We start from the raw sequence: 16,639 nt of genomic DNA on the forward strand, positions 1-16,639 counted from the left end.
TAACATACCCAGTGAGTGGTGGATCAAGGGCTTGAGCTGGTGTTTGGTTCTCCAGCTCCTCCTCTGGCTGAGGATCAATCAGATCTTTGGGCTGAGAACTGCACCTTTTTGTTGCACAAAGCCCAACAGCCCAACTGCTGTGTTGTGTGGCACTAGAAAAGGAGAGATCACAATTTTGTGGATGGAAAAATGCTTGCAGAATTAGAAAATGTCAGACTGGCAGTGGAATCCGTGGCAAATTGGCCATGATGGAAGTGCTGGAGTGTTCAGTCTGTAGATGGATTTTATCCTTTGCTTGTTCTGTATGTAGTAAATAATGTCTGTGTCTTCCTGAGAAGTACAACTTGCTTGCCTAGTCCTAAAAATTTCCTATTTTGCAGCAAAGAGAAGATTCTTTATGAGGAAGACACGTTGAAGTCCATGGAAACCGAGGAAGAGAACAAGGACTCAAGCAGTTCTAGTTCTGAAGAGGAAGAAGCTGAAGATGAAGTTTCAGAGTCAGATGCTGAAAAGGAGTCAGGTAAGACTTAGTACAGCCTTGGATTTAATAACTAGCCTAGCTATTACCATTATTAATGGTGTTGTTATTGTTAACTAATTATATAATTAGTTGTTAAGGACATGCTGAAAGTTTTACTTCTGGTGTATATGCACAGAATTTGGAGAAACCTGGAGCTACTGTGCTAAAAAAGCTGATTCAAATGCTGACTCACAGGTCAGCATAATTATTTTTTAAAAATCCTTCAGATCCTGTTTTAATTCATACTTTCAGCTCACATGTATTGAAAATAACACATTGTCCATAGCTTGTTCTCAAACAGGATGTTTTTCTTGTTGGCCCAGTTCAAGAGGAATCCTTCAGGAGGGTAGGGAAGCAGGTGAAGGTGTAGGGAGGCAATAGCCTGTTGTGTTTGGATCAGTCTGAAATGAAGGACTGAAACTGTTCTGACTGATTATAGAGGTGAGGAACTTCTGTTTTCTAGGCTGTAATGAATAATGATTGCAAAAGATAGTGGAAAATAAGGATTAAGTACACAGAGTCACAGTAGCATTTACATTACAGTATATTGCTGGCATCTTACTCTCATTCCTTTTCCATAATTTCTGTGGCTACCTTAATTAATTTCAAAAGTGTTTATGTGCAGCACAGAAAGTTTAAATACAGATACTTAATTGTACAGTAAAGCAAGACTTATTTGTACTTAATATTTTTCAAACACAGATGGATCTTGGACTATGATGTGTTTAAAGGTTAAACTACTTTTAACATCAACTCACTTGGTCTATATCCAATATACAAAGAAATAGGTCCTGAGGAGAAGTGTAGTTTAAAGTTTTGTTGTGCTTTGTGCCAGTGAAATTGTCACTGTGTTATTTATCAGTGAATGCTGTTGGGGCAGGGTGTGAGAGTGGGAAATCCTGGCTGGGTTCTGCTGCCCCAGCTCATGGGCATGGCAGGAACACAGGGAAATGGTCCTGGGGCTTTTAAATCAAGCAAGTCTAGTGGACATGTCTGGGGTAGAAAGAGACATGCAGCACAGGTCACATATATTTTCTCCATAAATCAGGGGTTTACCCTGATTATATACATAGTTATATAAATATAAATTATATCTGTCTAGCTGGGTGTCATTATTTGTAATCCTTGTAAACATGGTGGCAGTTTGACCAAAACAACTCAGATGTTTGCACACCTCTAAGACCTGGAGCTGTGTGGGGTTTAACTGAGTCAGGAGCAGCCTAAGATCCTTCAGCAAGGAAAGGTCTACAGCACTCAGCATTAAATTTTGTTTAAAGCCAGAACAGGTCTTTTTATTGCAGTAATTCACTGAGCAAAGCACATTATAGGAGTATATGTTAAACCACTGAAGCTAATAGAAATGGGAGACAACAAGGATTCAGTAGTGATTCAGCTGCAGGCTTTGTTACCTGTGCTCTCCTTTCCTGGGAAGATTATTGGGTCCTTTGAGAAATTGAAACCTCACCTTATAAACTCCTGAAATCTCTGCTAAAATGAGTGTGGAGTTGCTCAGCTGGATGGAGACAGAGCTCTCACTTGCTGCAGGTGTGAGTTTAGGGTCACATGCTTGTTGCTCTTTTTAAAGCAAGATTCTGGAAGGTTACAGCATCAGCCCACATTGTAGGAGCCTCCAAAGAGAAGTAGGATTTTTCATTTTGGTACTAAAAATAACAAATGTCACAGTATTACTGATTTCAAAGACAGACAGTGATATTCCTGGGCTGATCCCCCAGGGGGCAGCAGGGCAGGGGGGATTCTGCCCCTGTGCCCTGCTCAGGTGAGGCCCCACCTGCAGAGCTGCCCCAGCCCTGGGGCCCAGCACAGGAAGGAGCTGGAGCTGCTGGAGAGAGCCCAGAGGAGGGACCAGGGGGATCAGAGGGATGGAGCAGCTCTGCTGGGAGGAAATGCTGGGAGAATTGGCATTCCTCAGCCTGGAGAAGAGGAGTTTGGGGTGACCTCATTGTGACCTCCCAGGACCTGAAGGGAGCCTGCAAGGAAGATGAAGAGAGACTGCTGACAAGGGCCTGGAGTGACAGGACAAAGGGGAATGGCTTCAGACTGACAGAGAGTAGGTTTGGATAGGATAATAGGAAAAAATTCCTCCCTGTGAGGGTGGGCAGGCCCTGGCACAGGTGCCCAGAGAAGCTGTGGCTGCCCCTGGATCCCAGGAGGTGGCCAAGGCCAGGTTGGAGCAGCTTGGGATAGATGAAAGTGTCCCTGCCATGGCAGTGGGTGGAATGAGATGGGCTTTAAGGTTCCTTTTGGTTCAAACCAGTCTGGGATTCTGTGGTTCTGTGTTTATTTGGTCAGCATTTTACATGCTTGTATTCTACAGGAGGCAGGGGTATGAACACATGATTATTATTCCTTTATTCCTCTTCTTTTTCTGTAATATTCCCATACCTTTATCATTCTGAGCAGTTCTGGACACATAGATTATGGCTGTTGTTCTGAAGTGTTCAAAGTCCAGATGAAAAAAAAATTCCTAGTGGTCTTTTTAAACCTAAAAATCCCAACCCCTTTGGTAGCTGAGCATACAGCAGGCCATGTAGAAGCTGGCAGTGTAACACACAAGTTTATTTTGAGGTGTGTTTTGAAGAGTCTCAGGTTGCAATTAATTTGTTGAATTTGCAGAGTGAGAGGAAGAAATTGGATGAGGGAGGCAGTGAAATTGTTGGAGGGTTTCAGAGTAGTATGTTTCTTATAATCTGTAAGAAATTTTTGTTCTTCAGACAAAGGAAGCTAAGAGCATTCATGTCACTTTATTCATTTTGAAGACAATTAATTTGGCATTGAACTCTTGTAAAAAAGAGAAAGATCAGTGTAAAATTCTGTGGTGATTATCTGTGCTGGGAACTATTACAATATGTAATTATTGGGAATTAAAGCAGGCCAAGGAAGCTTTTAATGTTGTTTTGTTTAGAAAGCAATCAAGCAAAAACCCTTATCCAAAAACCCTTACAGAAAAGGAATTAGAAACCTAAATTTTTACTCTTACAAATTTGTTTTGAGGAGATTGAACTAATCCTCTCCAGTTTTTCTTGTCTGGAATTCATAATGTTTATGACTGAAATTTTGGTAGAATAAAATGTGGGATCCTGCCCAAAGCCAGCCCTGCCAGCACAGAGTCCCTCTGCTTGTCCCTTTCTGCAGTGACAGAAGATGTCCCACGATGTCCCAGTCACATTGCTCACAGTTAGTCCTTCCCAAGCTGTCATTACCACTTTAGCCTGTGCCCTTCTAATTAGGCTTGACCTTAAAAGCTGTCCTGTGTGCTGTGAACTGCAGAGCAGGCTTCCAGTGCCCATCCAGCCCAGCCTGGGGAGCTGCTGCCACCCTCCCTGCCTGCAGTGCTCTGTGGTACAGCCTCAGTCACAGCAGAGAGCAGCTGGCACAAAATGGGCATTTCCATGCTCTTGGATGCCCGGGTGGCAGGCAGGGCCTGCAGGGAGGAGTGAGGGAGGCTGGGTGAAAGCTCTGCTCCAGAACTGACATTTCTGCTTCACAGAGAGGGAAAGTGGCTGGGAATCCATTCTTCTGCAGACCCACAGGAGCAGCTGGAGCTGTGCCAGGGCAGGGTCAGGCTGGATCTCAGGAAAGGTTCTTCCCCCAGAGGGTGCTGGCACTGCCCAGGCTCCCCAGGGAATGGGCACAGCCCCGAGGCTGCCAGAGCTCCAGGAGTGTTTGGGCAGCACTGCCAGGGATGCCCAGGGTGGGATTGTTGGGGGGGTCTGTGCAGGGCAGGGGTTGGGCTGGATGGTCCTTGTGGGTCCTTTTCAACTCAGGAGATTCCTTATTCTGTCATTGTCTCTTTAGTTCAGGCTCTGTCAATCCTGATAACTTCCTGCTATTTTAAAATGTTTCTTTTGCCTTGCTCTTTTCTGGTTTTTTGTGTCCTTTGAATCCTTATTTTTCTTGTACTGAGAATATTTGTTACAGAAAGATTGATCTTGACACTCCAAGGTGCCATCCTCCAGATGCTCCATCCCAAACAACTCCAAATATGGAACAGCAGATTTTTATTCCCTGCACATAGGTTATTTGCTAGGACTGTTGGGATGCTTATGCTTAAAATTGCTTTATTTTTTCCAAGCCATGACTGTGTGAGCACTCATAGCTATAAGGAAAGCTTTGATTGGTGAGTGTGGGTACATCATTTCTCAGGCAGGTTCCATGTGCCTGGGTTTATGATGAATAGTCTGTCTCCAGCCTGTGCTCTCCTGTCAAGTGAACCTGCTGCCTGAGTCACACTTTCTGCTTACTCTCCCCCTGGTAATGTCTGCTGAATGTTCTTTTGTCAAGAATGTGCATAGATACAAAAAATAAACGTGATACTGGACAGCTGCTCTTATCTAACAAGCAGGGAGCCAGCTGTGAGCTTGGACAAGGGTTGCTTAGATTGCTTGGAGCCCAAGTAAGGCTTTTTGTTGGGCAGCAATCCTGACTTCCTGTAGAAAATGGATTTTGCTGCAGAAGATCAGAAATTCTGCCCAGCAGCACAAGCAAATGCAGAGAACTGTGCAGTGAAACCCAGCACTGGGCACTCAGGGCTGTGGGCTGTACCACACTTGTGTACAGGAAGGAGGAACAGCATGTGCCCCTTTTCATCCCAAGATTTACCAGGGAAGAAATTCCCATACAGGAAACAAAATTGTGAAAAACAAAAACCTATGTGTCCTCTTTATGGTGCTTTCTGCAAAGATTTTGCTTGTCTGTGAGGATAAAGTACAAAAGCTTTGCCTGGCAAACGTGTCCATGCTGTTGTTTAGGAATGGAAGCTCCTTGCAGAAAGCCCTGGCACTGCCAGTGCAGAGGGCACTGACATCTGTGATCCAGGGAGGTCACACAGCCCTGAACTGGAGTGCAGACCACACTCTGTGTAAGGAAGGGCCTCAGAAGTGCAATACTGAAACATTTGGTTTCTCTTCTTGTTTAAAATTGTAGAGAGGAAGGAAGAGCCCTTTGCCAACCACTCGAGCCGGGAATCCAGGCCCAGCATCCCTGAGCCAGCACCTGAGCCCAACTCCTTCACTGCATCTGCCAGAAGAGTAAGTGAATGTGGATCCCTGGGGACCCCAGGAGTGCTCAGAAGCAGGAGGTGTTACTGGGAGGTGGATGCTCTGAAACCAGTCTTCAGAGCACTTAAAGACTTGAATTTAGAAAAGCCTGGTAGTATGAAATTCTGATAAAGATGTGTGTTAACAGCAGTGTAGGGACAATATGGTTCCTCTTGAATCTCTGACCTCCAAAGGCAATTGTGGTGAAGAAAGCCAGCCTAGAGCACATGTTCTGTGTGCTCAGTTCTCAGGGGGCTGGTGCCAATGTCTTCTCAGCAGATCTGTCACCAGAGCTGATTTCTGCCTGTGTGCCTGTGGTGAGTTCAGCACCATCATTTAAAGTGCCTCTGACTTGCCAAAGCCAGCTGAGTCAGTGGTGTGCTGTTACTGCCCAGCAAGCAGAGGGTGGTTTGCATGTGGCTGGCCAGCTGGGCTATGAAAGCTTTGAAAGGTGAAGTGGTCACTGAAATCTTGTGTGATTGAACCCTCCAGCTCTCAGATCACTCAGCTAGATGGCACCAGGAGACTCTGCTCTGCACAGGACTCCTGTTGTGTGCTGTTGCTTTCTTTTTGCACCAGACTGTGGAGAAAACAACACAGAAACCTGGCCCAGGGCTGAAGCTCTTGGTGCTTGTCAGGGGAAAGTGTTTCTTGCTTAGTCACAATTTTTTACTTTTCACATGTAACAGAGCATAACCAAGATCAAATGAAACAGAGCTCCTCTGGGCATTGTTCAGCTCAGGCTGGCTTAGCAGGGGAACTGTTAGAGGGAGAAGGATGCTGGGAAGTGTGAGTACTTCAGTTAACCTTTTCCCAGCTGCAGAGGTTTGGTCTCACACTCCTTTGAGCTGTTGAACACAGAATAAGGGTGTTAGGATGTAGGAGCTGACCTGTGAGTGGAGGAATTATTGATTTGACCTCAGTGACTTAAGATCAGCTTCTTTACCTTCTCTCACCTGTTTGTTTTTTCTGTAGTTCTCTTTGACAGACTGGGCTTTAGATAGTGTTGCCCTCTATGAGGGGAGTAACTAGTATTTGCTGTTCCTGTGTTGTTCAGAATTTACAGATGGCAGCTTTTGCTGTGGTTTTGAGCATTCTCTGAGGAAAGCATCAAAACTACATGAAAATGTTAGAGCTGTGTAGCTCAGTAGACTGGCAGTGCTGGAAATGGTGGAGTACAGATTAACCCTTTGCATCTGCATTGAAATGACATGAGCTGAAAACATTGCTCAAATACTGGAGGGATAATTTCAGCTTGGCAGTCTTCAGACAGTGAGTCTGAGGGCAGAGCTCTCCAGTAGCTCCATTTATTCTGAATAGTGTCAGATAGAATATGGTGTAATAATGCTTAGATCAGCTTTGATCAAAAGCCTTGTCTGCCCACTGTCCTGCCCAACAGTGGCCATCAGAAGCTACTGGAGAGCAGTCTTGTAGGAATTCCCTCCCACAGTCCAGCAGTTGGCATTTCAGGGACTCACTGAACCTGGTGTATTTTTGGTCTTCAGTAGCCCCTGTTGGACTTTTCCTTTAAGCACTCACTTTTTAATTGGGATCCTCTAATGTCCAGTCCTTCAGCTTAGTTCAAAACTCTACAAAGCTCCCTGTCCCATTAACCAACCACACATTGGGTTTGTTTGCTGTCCCTCATTCCTTTATGGGGAGGACCAAGGAACAATTGTTCCTTACTCACCCTTCTGTGTTCCACTGAGGGTTTCATGTCCCTTGGTCATATCTCAGCCTGGAGACTACTGAAATACTGAATATCTCCTCATGCACAACCTCTCTTGCCCTACTCATTCTTGCTGCCTTTCCCTGAACTCTTCCCTTCTTGTCAACTGCTGCTGATTGCTGGACCTGAGCTGTGTGTGGTACCAAAGGTGTGATTGTACCCTGCAGTAACACAGCCACAGTGGTTGTGTGGTTTGTATTCTGTACTTTGCCAAAAATTCCTAATAATTTATTTGCTTTATTCCTGTACAAGTTGGTGCTTAGCCCTGCACAAGTGTCTCTTGTGATGCTCAGGCTTCATTCTTGAATGGCAGTGTGCAGCCTTTTGTAAGACTTGATCACTGTAGCTATAGTTGTGCATTGAAGCAGTTGTGCATGAAAGCAGTTGTAAATTGAGGCAGTTGTACATGGAAGCAGTTGTATATTGAAGCAGTTTTACAGTGAAGCAGTTGAGCATTGAGGCAGTTGTGCATTGAGGCAGTTGTACATGGAAGCAGTTGTGCATGGAAGCAGTTGTGCATGGAAGCATTTGTGCATGGAAGCATTTGTGCATGGAAGCATTTGTGCATTGAAGCAGTTGTGCATTGAAGCAGTTGTGCATTGAAGCAGTTCTACATTGAAGCAGTTGTATATTGAAGCAGTTACATTGAAGCAGTTGTGCACTGAAGCAGTTGTACATTGAAGCAGTTGTACATTGAAGTTGCACATTGAGGCAGTTGCACATTGGGGCAGTTGTGCATGGAAGCAGTTGTGCATGGAAGCAGTTGTGCATGGAAGCAGTTCTACATTGAAGCAGTTCTACATTGAAGCAGTTCTACATTGAAGCAGTTCTACATTGAAGCAGTTGTACATGGAAGCAGTTGTACATTGAAGCAGTTGTACATTGAAGCAGTTGTACATTTAAGGACTAATACAGGCAGGTCACAAGTGCCTCATGTAACAAAAAGCACAAAGCCCATTCTGTGCTGTGCATTTACCTGCCCATGGAAGGGGCCTTAGTGAGGCTGAAATCCAACGTCCTGCTCAAAGCAGGATTAAGCTCTTGTCATGTTGCTTTGTCCTATCTGAGCTCAGCTGAGTATTGAAATGTCTCTGAGGATGGAGGTGCTCTACTCCCTTACTCTCTGTCCCAGTGCAGCTCTGATCCTGCTGGGAGTTACATTTCCATGTCAGCTGGGATTTCCCAAGTGGAAACTTGTCTGTTGCCCTCCTTTCACTGTAGACTGTAGAGAAGTCTGGTTCCATGTCCTCTGTAAACCCACTCCCAGGTAGCAGAGCAACTAAATCCTATCTTTGCCTTCTCTTTTCCATGTTGAACAATCCAGATTGCCTCAGTTTCTTCCTTTACAGTGTTGTTTGCTACAGCTCCCTGGTGATCTCAATGGCTTCTTCTGGACTCCACTGGTGTGAGGGGTTTATTTGCAGCTAGCTCCATAAGACCTGAGTATTTGTTTTTGGAATTCTGCCTTCACTGAATAATCCCCCTTTCCTAAATGGGTGATAATAAAAGCTTCATTGTTCCATATATTCTTTCCTCAAAGCTGGAGGAGGACATTGTGTAGGCAAAGACCTGCACAGTGACAGAAGATTCCTTTCATCCTCTGTCCTTGGACATGAGGCACCACAGCAGTTTGCATCCCTGTGAGTTCACCTTGAGCTCAGTCCTGTAATTAAAGTGAAGCAGGAAATAAGTCATTCTACCTTACAAGTCTAGCCCAGCAAAAAATGGAGCTTTTTGAAACACTTTGTCAACTTAGAGTGTGCCTTGCAGTGCTCTTCCTTTTCCCAAATGTTCATTTTCTCCTCCACAGTTCAGTTGGCTCAGCAAGTCAGACGAGCAGAAGGACGAGTCGCCTTCGTCGTGGCGGCTGGGCCTGAGGAAGACTGGCAGCCACAACATGCTGAGTGAGGTCTCTGCCACTCGTGAGGCACAGAGGGATAAAACTTCTTCCATCTATCGCTCCTCGTCCAGCCCTCGCATTTCTGCACTCTTGGACAACAAGGAAAAGGTTTGGCTTTCAGCAAGGATATTTCAGTGTATCCACTTCACCCCACAGGTGTAAACCCCTTTCCCTTTGAGTTATTGCTGGGGTTTGTATCCATAACAAACAAGGGTCTCTTTCATTCTTATCTCCTTTTTCTTTTGAAAAATATTTTCCTCCTGTCAGTTGTTTCGCCAGAACTGGAGTTTGGTGCCCCTTTGGCCCAATTCCTACTCAGTTTGGACTGGGCTGCCAATCTGGCACAGCCTGTTCTTTACCAGAAAATGTCCAGACAACAGCACATACCTGCAGTGGAGATTGTCCTTCTCCATCATTTATATGGATTTCTCCTCTGTCTACCAGCTCCATTTGTAAATCCCATGCCATGTATTCAGTAACTGTAACTTTTCTGCCCATGGGTAGATGCCTTATCCCTGGAGGCATTCATGGCCACCTTGGGTGGAGCTCTGCTGCAGTGGACTAAAGATCCCTTCCAACCCAAACCAGTTCTCTGATTCTGTGATTGACAAGTTATTCTCTAAGTTAGAAGATGCTTTTATTCACTGGTCATCAGGAAATCCCTTTCAGAACTGATATTTCTATGCTGTGGTATGTTGCTTTAAGCAACATTAGAGACGCAAGAAGTTGCTTTAAACCAGCTGGTAGGAGAATGCTTTCTTAGTTGAAGAAATTTGAACATGAATTTATTTACCACTGTATGTGTTGTAAGGGTAAGAGATGTGTAGCTGAAGTTCCTCTTTTGCTTCACCAGGACAGAGACAACAAGAGTTATCTTGCCACCATAGTCCCCAGAAGACTGAGCAGTACGAGTGATACAGAAGAAAAAGAAAACAGGTGAGACTGGCTGAAGTTAATGCTCAGCTTCCCTTCTGTCAATAGTACTTCTGGAATATAATTTTTCTGTAGTCATGCTCTGTATATTTTCTCAGCAGTCTCAAGTACACAGGAATTCACAACATCAAGAGCCAGCTCTGTCTGTAAAAGTTCTGGTACGTTGGTTTTCATTTAGGTGAGCAGGAATCAGCAGACTGGTTCCTCCACCCTGTCCTCACACAGGCACAGGCTCCATCCAGGCAATCAGATTTATGGATCCTTTTTCCTTTTAATATGCAAGTGCCTCATTTTGTAGCTGCCACCTGAACTTGTAGTTGTCACTTGCTCAGCAGTCACCTTCAATCCCTTTGTTCACACCTCTGTCACTTGAGATTCACTCGAGCTTGTGAACTCTGCCATGTAGGAACTGTTTCCTTGCATGGCTGTTTTTACAGTCAGTGTGTGTAAATGCCCCTGGTCCTAACCATGGTGTAAATGGTGTGTGTATGTCCAGGAATTCCAGATGTATTTGAGGAGCTGCTCTCTTCTAGCAGCTTCTTCAGGGGCCTTCCAGTGCCTAAAGGGGCTCCCAGAGAGCTGGAGAGGAACTTGGGACAAGGTCCTGGAGTGGCAGAACACAGGGGAATGGCTTCCCACTGCCAGAGGGCAGGGTTAGATGGGATAATGGGGAGGAATTCTTGGCTGAGAGGGTGGCCAGGCCCTGGCACAGGTTGCCCAGAGCAGCAGTGGCTGCCCCAAGCCTTTAAATGTCCAAGGCCAGGTTGGATGGGGCTTGGAGCAACCTGGGCAGGTGGAAGGTGACTTTGCCTAGCAGGTAGAAGGACAGGATGAGCTTTGAGGTCCCTTCCAACCCTAGCCATTCTATGATTCAGTTTGTACTAGAAGGAATAAAATTTGACTTTAGCCTCAATTCCAGCTACTTCCTCCCAGCAAAGGAGGAAAGGCACATGCAGAGCAGTGGCTGTGGGCTGTAATTGTTGGGCAGGAGCTGTGACAGATGACACCCTGAGAGAATTTCAGCACAGCTTGAGAATCTTTGCTGATCTTTTGCTGGAACCTCCCTGCTGTGTTCTTGTTCACTCTCAGGCAGTCTCTGAGATCCAGAGTTTCACAGACAGTTTGTGTCTGTTGATCAGCTCAAGAAGCTTTGGCAGAGGTTGCTGTGAGTGGCACATCCTGCTGTAGGAGCTCAGTGTCCTTTTCTGGGCGGAGTTGGGACTGCCTGAGCAGTACTGGCCTTCAGGAACAGATGGTGCCCAGGCATGCTGTGTAGTACAGATTTTTTCCTAATATTCTTTCCTTTCAAAACATTTGGGTTTTCCTTTCTGGAACCCACAGGTGTCTTGATAGAGCATCAGTCTAGGCATGCCAACTGGAAATGAGAAATAATTACTTTCTGATAGGGGAATGGATTAGTGCTGCATTGCAAGCTCCAGGTGCTGTCCTGCACCAGCAGAGAGCAGGATGCACTGCCAGAGTGTGTATTAGCATTGGGAAAGAGCCCTGTTTTCAGATAATCAGGGTAAACAGGACTACTAGGAATTTCTTGATAACTTGTCAAGTAGCTTTAGATGCTATAAACTTTTTGTTTGTTGTTTTCTGCTTCATGATTTTGTGGTTGATGTGGTAGTGCTGGGTTAATTGTTGGACTCAATGATTTTAGAGGACTTCTCCAAGCCTAATGATTTTGTGAAAGGCTTTGCTGTGCTGAATTGCTTTTGTTTTTGCCTGGATAACTTGAAGAATAAAAGCTGCCCTACACTTCCAATATCTGCCCATTTATACCTTATTGTTTGATACAGACAGCAGTGAGAATATTAAATGACACTATTTAATATGTTAAATTACTTTTATGGACAATCTGAATTTCATTTGCAAGTTTTCTGACTATAAAGGATCTTGTTCCTCTTTATGCAAAACATTACATCATCTGTGGTTCTTGAGTGAGCTGGCAGGAGCAGGAGCTGATGTTAAGGCCAGAGCAGGTGTTTCTCTGAGCTGTATCACCTGAACAATGGAGCACATAGGTGTAAGGGAAGGATCTGTGTTGTGAAACTGAAGGAACCAAAAACAGACTCCAGAGGTTTTTCTAAGCTTTTCTGTGCTCTGTGCTGCTGCAGGGAATCTGCTGTGAACCTGGTGAGGAGTGGCTCCTACACCCGGCAGCCCTGGAGGGACGAGCCAAAGGGAAACGAAGCTCCCCCCTCTGGGGCACCCACTACCTACGTATCCACCTACTTGAAAAGGTATGTTCTGTCTTCCATGGGCTCTCAGACAGTCAGAACACTCTTAACATGCCTCCCACACCTCAGCCTCCTGCTTGTTGCCTCCTGCATCTTGTAACTGGCCTTGGCACCCTCTTCTGCTGAGAGCAGGAAAGAAAAAATTTATTAGATTTGTCATGCTAAATAATGGTTTTAAAGGATATAATTTTTATTAATTTGCAAATTGCTGCACTGAATTCAAATACTCTTCTTCACATAATTCAAATGCAAAGTTTTCTCTGTTTAATGCTGGTGTTATGGTTAGAGAATAAAACCAAAATTGATCATAACACAGATTAATGTAATAAGAGTTCAAAAGCGTTGTTCAGATAGCTCTTGGTGAGTAAGTTATAGCTTATCTCTAATTTTGGCTTATATTAGTCCATGTTTATAGTATTGTCAGAAAGTGGCAGTGCTCTTGTGCATGATGCACAGCACTTGCTAAGGAGTGAAACTGATGCTTCCACCATTGTTTTGTAAGGCAGAGAGGAAGCAGTTTGTTCACAGCGTGTGTGAAGTTGTAGAGGCTGATTATTTGATTATTGGTAAAGGAGCCAGGCAGAAGCAGGAAGGCAATTCCAGGCAGAACTCCTGTACCTGCAGTGGCCTGGACCCCCTTGGGAGGCAGAGCCTCAGTGTCCTTGAGGTGCCACCTCAGGGCTCTCTGAGTGAGCTGGAGCAATGCTCTGCTCTGGTGAGCAAACAGTGCATTGCTGGGTTCTCATGTGAGCAGGAGGATCAGCAGTGCCAGCACCTCACCTTTATTTCAGCTGATACTGAAGACCATCAGAACAGCCTGTAATAAACATGTCACACTGCAAAGCCATTGTATTTCTGCTTAAGGACAACAGCAGCAATAGCCTAAGGTTCTAGACTGAGTTTCATGAGATTCTACACCCTGAACTAAATAACTGTCCTGAAGTCAGAACAACTGCTTGAGATACTTGGGAAGAGGCAATTTGTTCCAGTGTTTGTGCTGTTTCTGTAGAGGTAAGTGGTGCTCAAGGGTGTGTGTGGCCAATTGCTGAGCACATACCGATCCATTGCCACAAAAGGTGAAGCAGCCCCTTCAAGCAGGAGCTTCTGCTCTGCTGCTCCATTCTGGTGACTTCACAGCTATCCTGGGACGTGATGACAGCCCAGCCTCCATGACTTGTCTCTCTCTGAAGCTGGTCTGACAAGCTGCAGCTGATTACATTGGAAAACTTGTCCCTTGCAGCTGGCCCACCTGTGCTGCTTTCTGAGCTGAGGGACAACCCAGTCACCCCCAGGCCATCTTACAAACCTTGCTGGTTTATCCCAGCTAATCCTGCACCAGATTTAGTGTTGCACTCACACAGTTGTACTGTATTTCCTTGGTTAAACTGTACACGGAGTGGGGAAGGTTTAGGCTGCACTGGGAGGTCACTAATAATGAGCTCTTGTTATAAAGGCTGAATTCTGCCCTTTCATAAGAGAGTGACTGGTTCACATGCAGGTACAGAGAATAGCTTTGTCAGGTAGGAATAAATGTGCTTTTAAAGGAGAGATCAATGGGTTTGATTTGCATTTCGTATACAAACAGTAAAACCATGATCAATTAGACCTTTGTCCCATATAGCATTCTGTAGGAGAGCACATAGGAATTGAATACAATTGTATTGAACTTTTGATTTCTCCAGCCTTGTGCATCCACCCCTAAGATGAGGAAAGGAACCTGGTTAGACATAAGCATTTTATCATTTCCAAGTACTAGCAAAACTTTCAACCCAGCTCCAAAAGGTGAAAGCTTCTTAGAGAGGAAGAATTCAAGGGAGTATGGCATGCTTGGATGTCACTCAGCTGTACACATCTGCAGCTCCCCTTGCCTCAGCATTTCACTGATCTCCATAAAGATCACAGACTGGTTTTGGTTGGAAGGGACCTTAAATCCCATCTCCTTCCACCCCCTTGTGGAAGGGACACCTTCCACAAACCTGGCCTTGGACACCTCCAGGCATGGGGCAGCCACAGCTGCTCTGGGCACCCTGTGCTGGGGCCTCACCACCTCACAGGGAGCAATTCCTTGCCAATATCCCTTCTAACCCTTAGTTATGTTCTTCAGGTGCTTTATGTGACACCCCAAACATGAATGAACAACAGCAGCAGATCATCTTAAGATGGGGAAAAAGCTGGGTTTTTCCTTTTTTTTCCATTTTTTTAAATAAAAGGGAATAAAATAACTTGCAGCAATGTTACAAATGTTCTTCAGCTTTAGTTGAAGCATATATTGATGCTGTCTCTGTTGTGGTACTGGCAGTTGTCCTGCTTTCTCTGTGTGTGCCACTGGCCCAGAAATCTACAGAACCCTGCTCTAATATCCTGGTGTCCATTTTAGTGTGTGCTGGCCTTCAAAAATCCAGGTCACTTGGACTGTAAATGAAGGGATGTGGAGGAAAACTGGCAAAGCAGGTTGGGTTAGTTCAGCATCCTGCCTTTGACATCAGCCAGAAGTGCTGCCTCCCAGGAAGGGCTCACACTGGAATGAAATCCTTCAGCCACACAGATTCTCCTTCATTTCACATTTCTGCAAATACCTCCTTGCTGTTTCTGGTCACATAAAAGCCATTGCAGTGAGCCAGGACAGCAGTCCCTGCAGCCCAGACTGTTGCTGACAGCAGCTGGCTTTGAAGGAGAAGTTGCAAGAGCCAGGATAACTTCAGAGCAGTTTGCTACCTCCCACACTCTCCTTGCTTCCAGCAATCAGGAATTGAGGAGCCAGGGGTTATATTTAACCATTGTTCTTAATAGCCACCACTGCAGCCAGCTTCCATACCCAAATCCCAGATTGATCTGTGCAACACCCCATGGCAGTGTGTTTAAAGAATACTTATGTGCTTTGTGCAAACCTTTTTTATTGCCACATGTGGAAGCTTTTTAAGAGTGTGAAGGTTCTTAAGTATAAGTTTTTAATGCCTTCAAAGTATTTTTTTAAGTCATAAGTAGTTTTTTCTTTATTGCTTTGAAATGTTGCTTTACATTTCATTGCTCATTCCCTGATGGTTCTGTTGTGATAATGTTAGAGAATGAAGAGCATTGTGTCAGTGCCTTTTTTTATTTCTGACATTGAATTAATTCAGCATAATTTCATAGTCCTCCCTTTCACAGACTCCTATGGATACAGCTGTCAATTAACAGGATTCCCTGGCTAACCTTTATATTGCAATTTTCTGGTCCAGTTTAGATCAAATGTGAACAATGGAGTAAATGCCTTGGAGTGCTCCTCCCACTGTGCAGTGCCACCCATGCAGGGGACAGGCTGGGAGGGGGATTCCCACAGAGGTGGCAGTGCCTTGGCTGCCTTTGGAGCAGGAGGCTGTTCCTGCTGCCCCAGCACCATATTTCTCTGCCCATGTGTGTTGGAGCTGGCACAATGCCATCCCTGTGCCCTCTTCTTCCACTCCTCCTCCTCCTTTCCTCTTATCCCCCACATCACTGCTCTCCCAGGCACCTGGTGCTGTTTCCATCCTCCTCACCCATTGCCTTTCCCTTCTGAAAAACAATCCTTGGCAGGGCTTTTTTGGTAACCCTCCTGCATCCTCCCTTCCTGACCTTGCAGCCACGCTTGTGCCCCAGCCTCTCTGCCTTGGGCTCTCCTAGGATGGTGCCACATCAGCTCTGTTCCCCCAGGGCTGCCATGACCTTTTCCCCTGCTGATCCTCTCCTCCCCTCCCCAGACACAGGCTCCTGTGCCCTCCTCTCCTCACAACACTCATTCATGCAGCTCCACCACCCTTGCTCCACACACTCACCCCAGCCAGGCTCCTCTTCCCACTCCCCCCCTCCTCCCAGCCCATCTCCAGGCCTTGGCTTTTCCCTCTGGAGCAGAGAGCCAAGAAGGGAAGGAATTGCTGCTCCTGCATGCTCCAGGCATGGAGCATTCCAGAGAAAGCTCTCTTTAGGCTCTGGCAGAGGTTGCTACCCGGTGACAATGACTTGCTTGTTCCTGTGTGACCTGGATATGGCAGGCAGCCATCAACTGAGGAGCCCAAATGGGAGGTTCCTCCCTGTGGAGGCCCTCCAGGATGCTCTGTTGTCCCCTTTGGCTCCCCAGGGACCAGCTGCTCATGCTGGGCTTGCTGGGGGCCTTGGCATGTAAAACTGGCTTGTAAATTGGTGCCTGGGTGAGCAGGACTGGATCCTTTCTCTGGCCTCCTGTCCCTGGCTGTGCTCCTGCCCCTTCCCAGTGCTGTGTCAGCCTTGGGCTGCTCTCTG

General features: G+C 45.7%; 1 protein-coding gene across 1 annotated transcript in view; it reads left to right on the forward strand.

The window, feature by feature from the left end:
• PPP1R12B (protein phosphatase 1 regulatory subunit 12B) overlaps positions 1–16,639 on the forward strand; it is a 137,030-nt gene that overhangs the window by 49,985 nt on the left and 70,406 nt on the right. The window contains exons 8-12 of the mRNA XM_058819583.1: positions 381–520; positions 5,465–5,568; positions 9,117–9,314; positions 10,060–10,142; positions 12,263–12,388. Coding sequence (XP_058675566.1) covers positions 381–520; positions 5,465–5,568; positions 9,117–9,314; positions 10,060–10,142; positions 12,263–12,388 — 651 coding nt within the window. The remainder of the gene's footprint in view (positions 1–380; positions 521–5,464; positions 5,569–9,116; positions 9,315–10,059; positions 10,143–12,262; positions 12,389–16,639) is intronic.

The sequence above is a fragment of the Ammospiza caudacuta genome, chromosome 24 (genome assembly GCF_027887145.1).
Source record: "Ammospiza caudacuta isolate bAmmCau1 chromosome 24, bAmmCau1.pri, whole genome shotgun sequence".
Lineage (NCBI taxonomy): Eukaryota > Metazoa > Chordata > Aves > Passeriformes > Passerellidae > Ammospiza > Ammospiza caudacuta.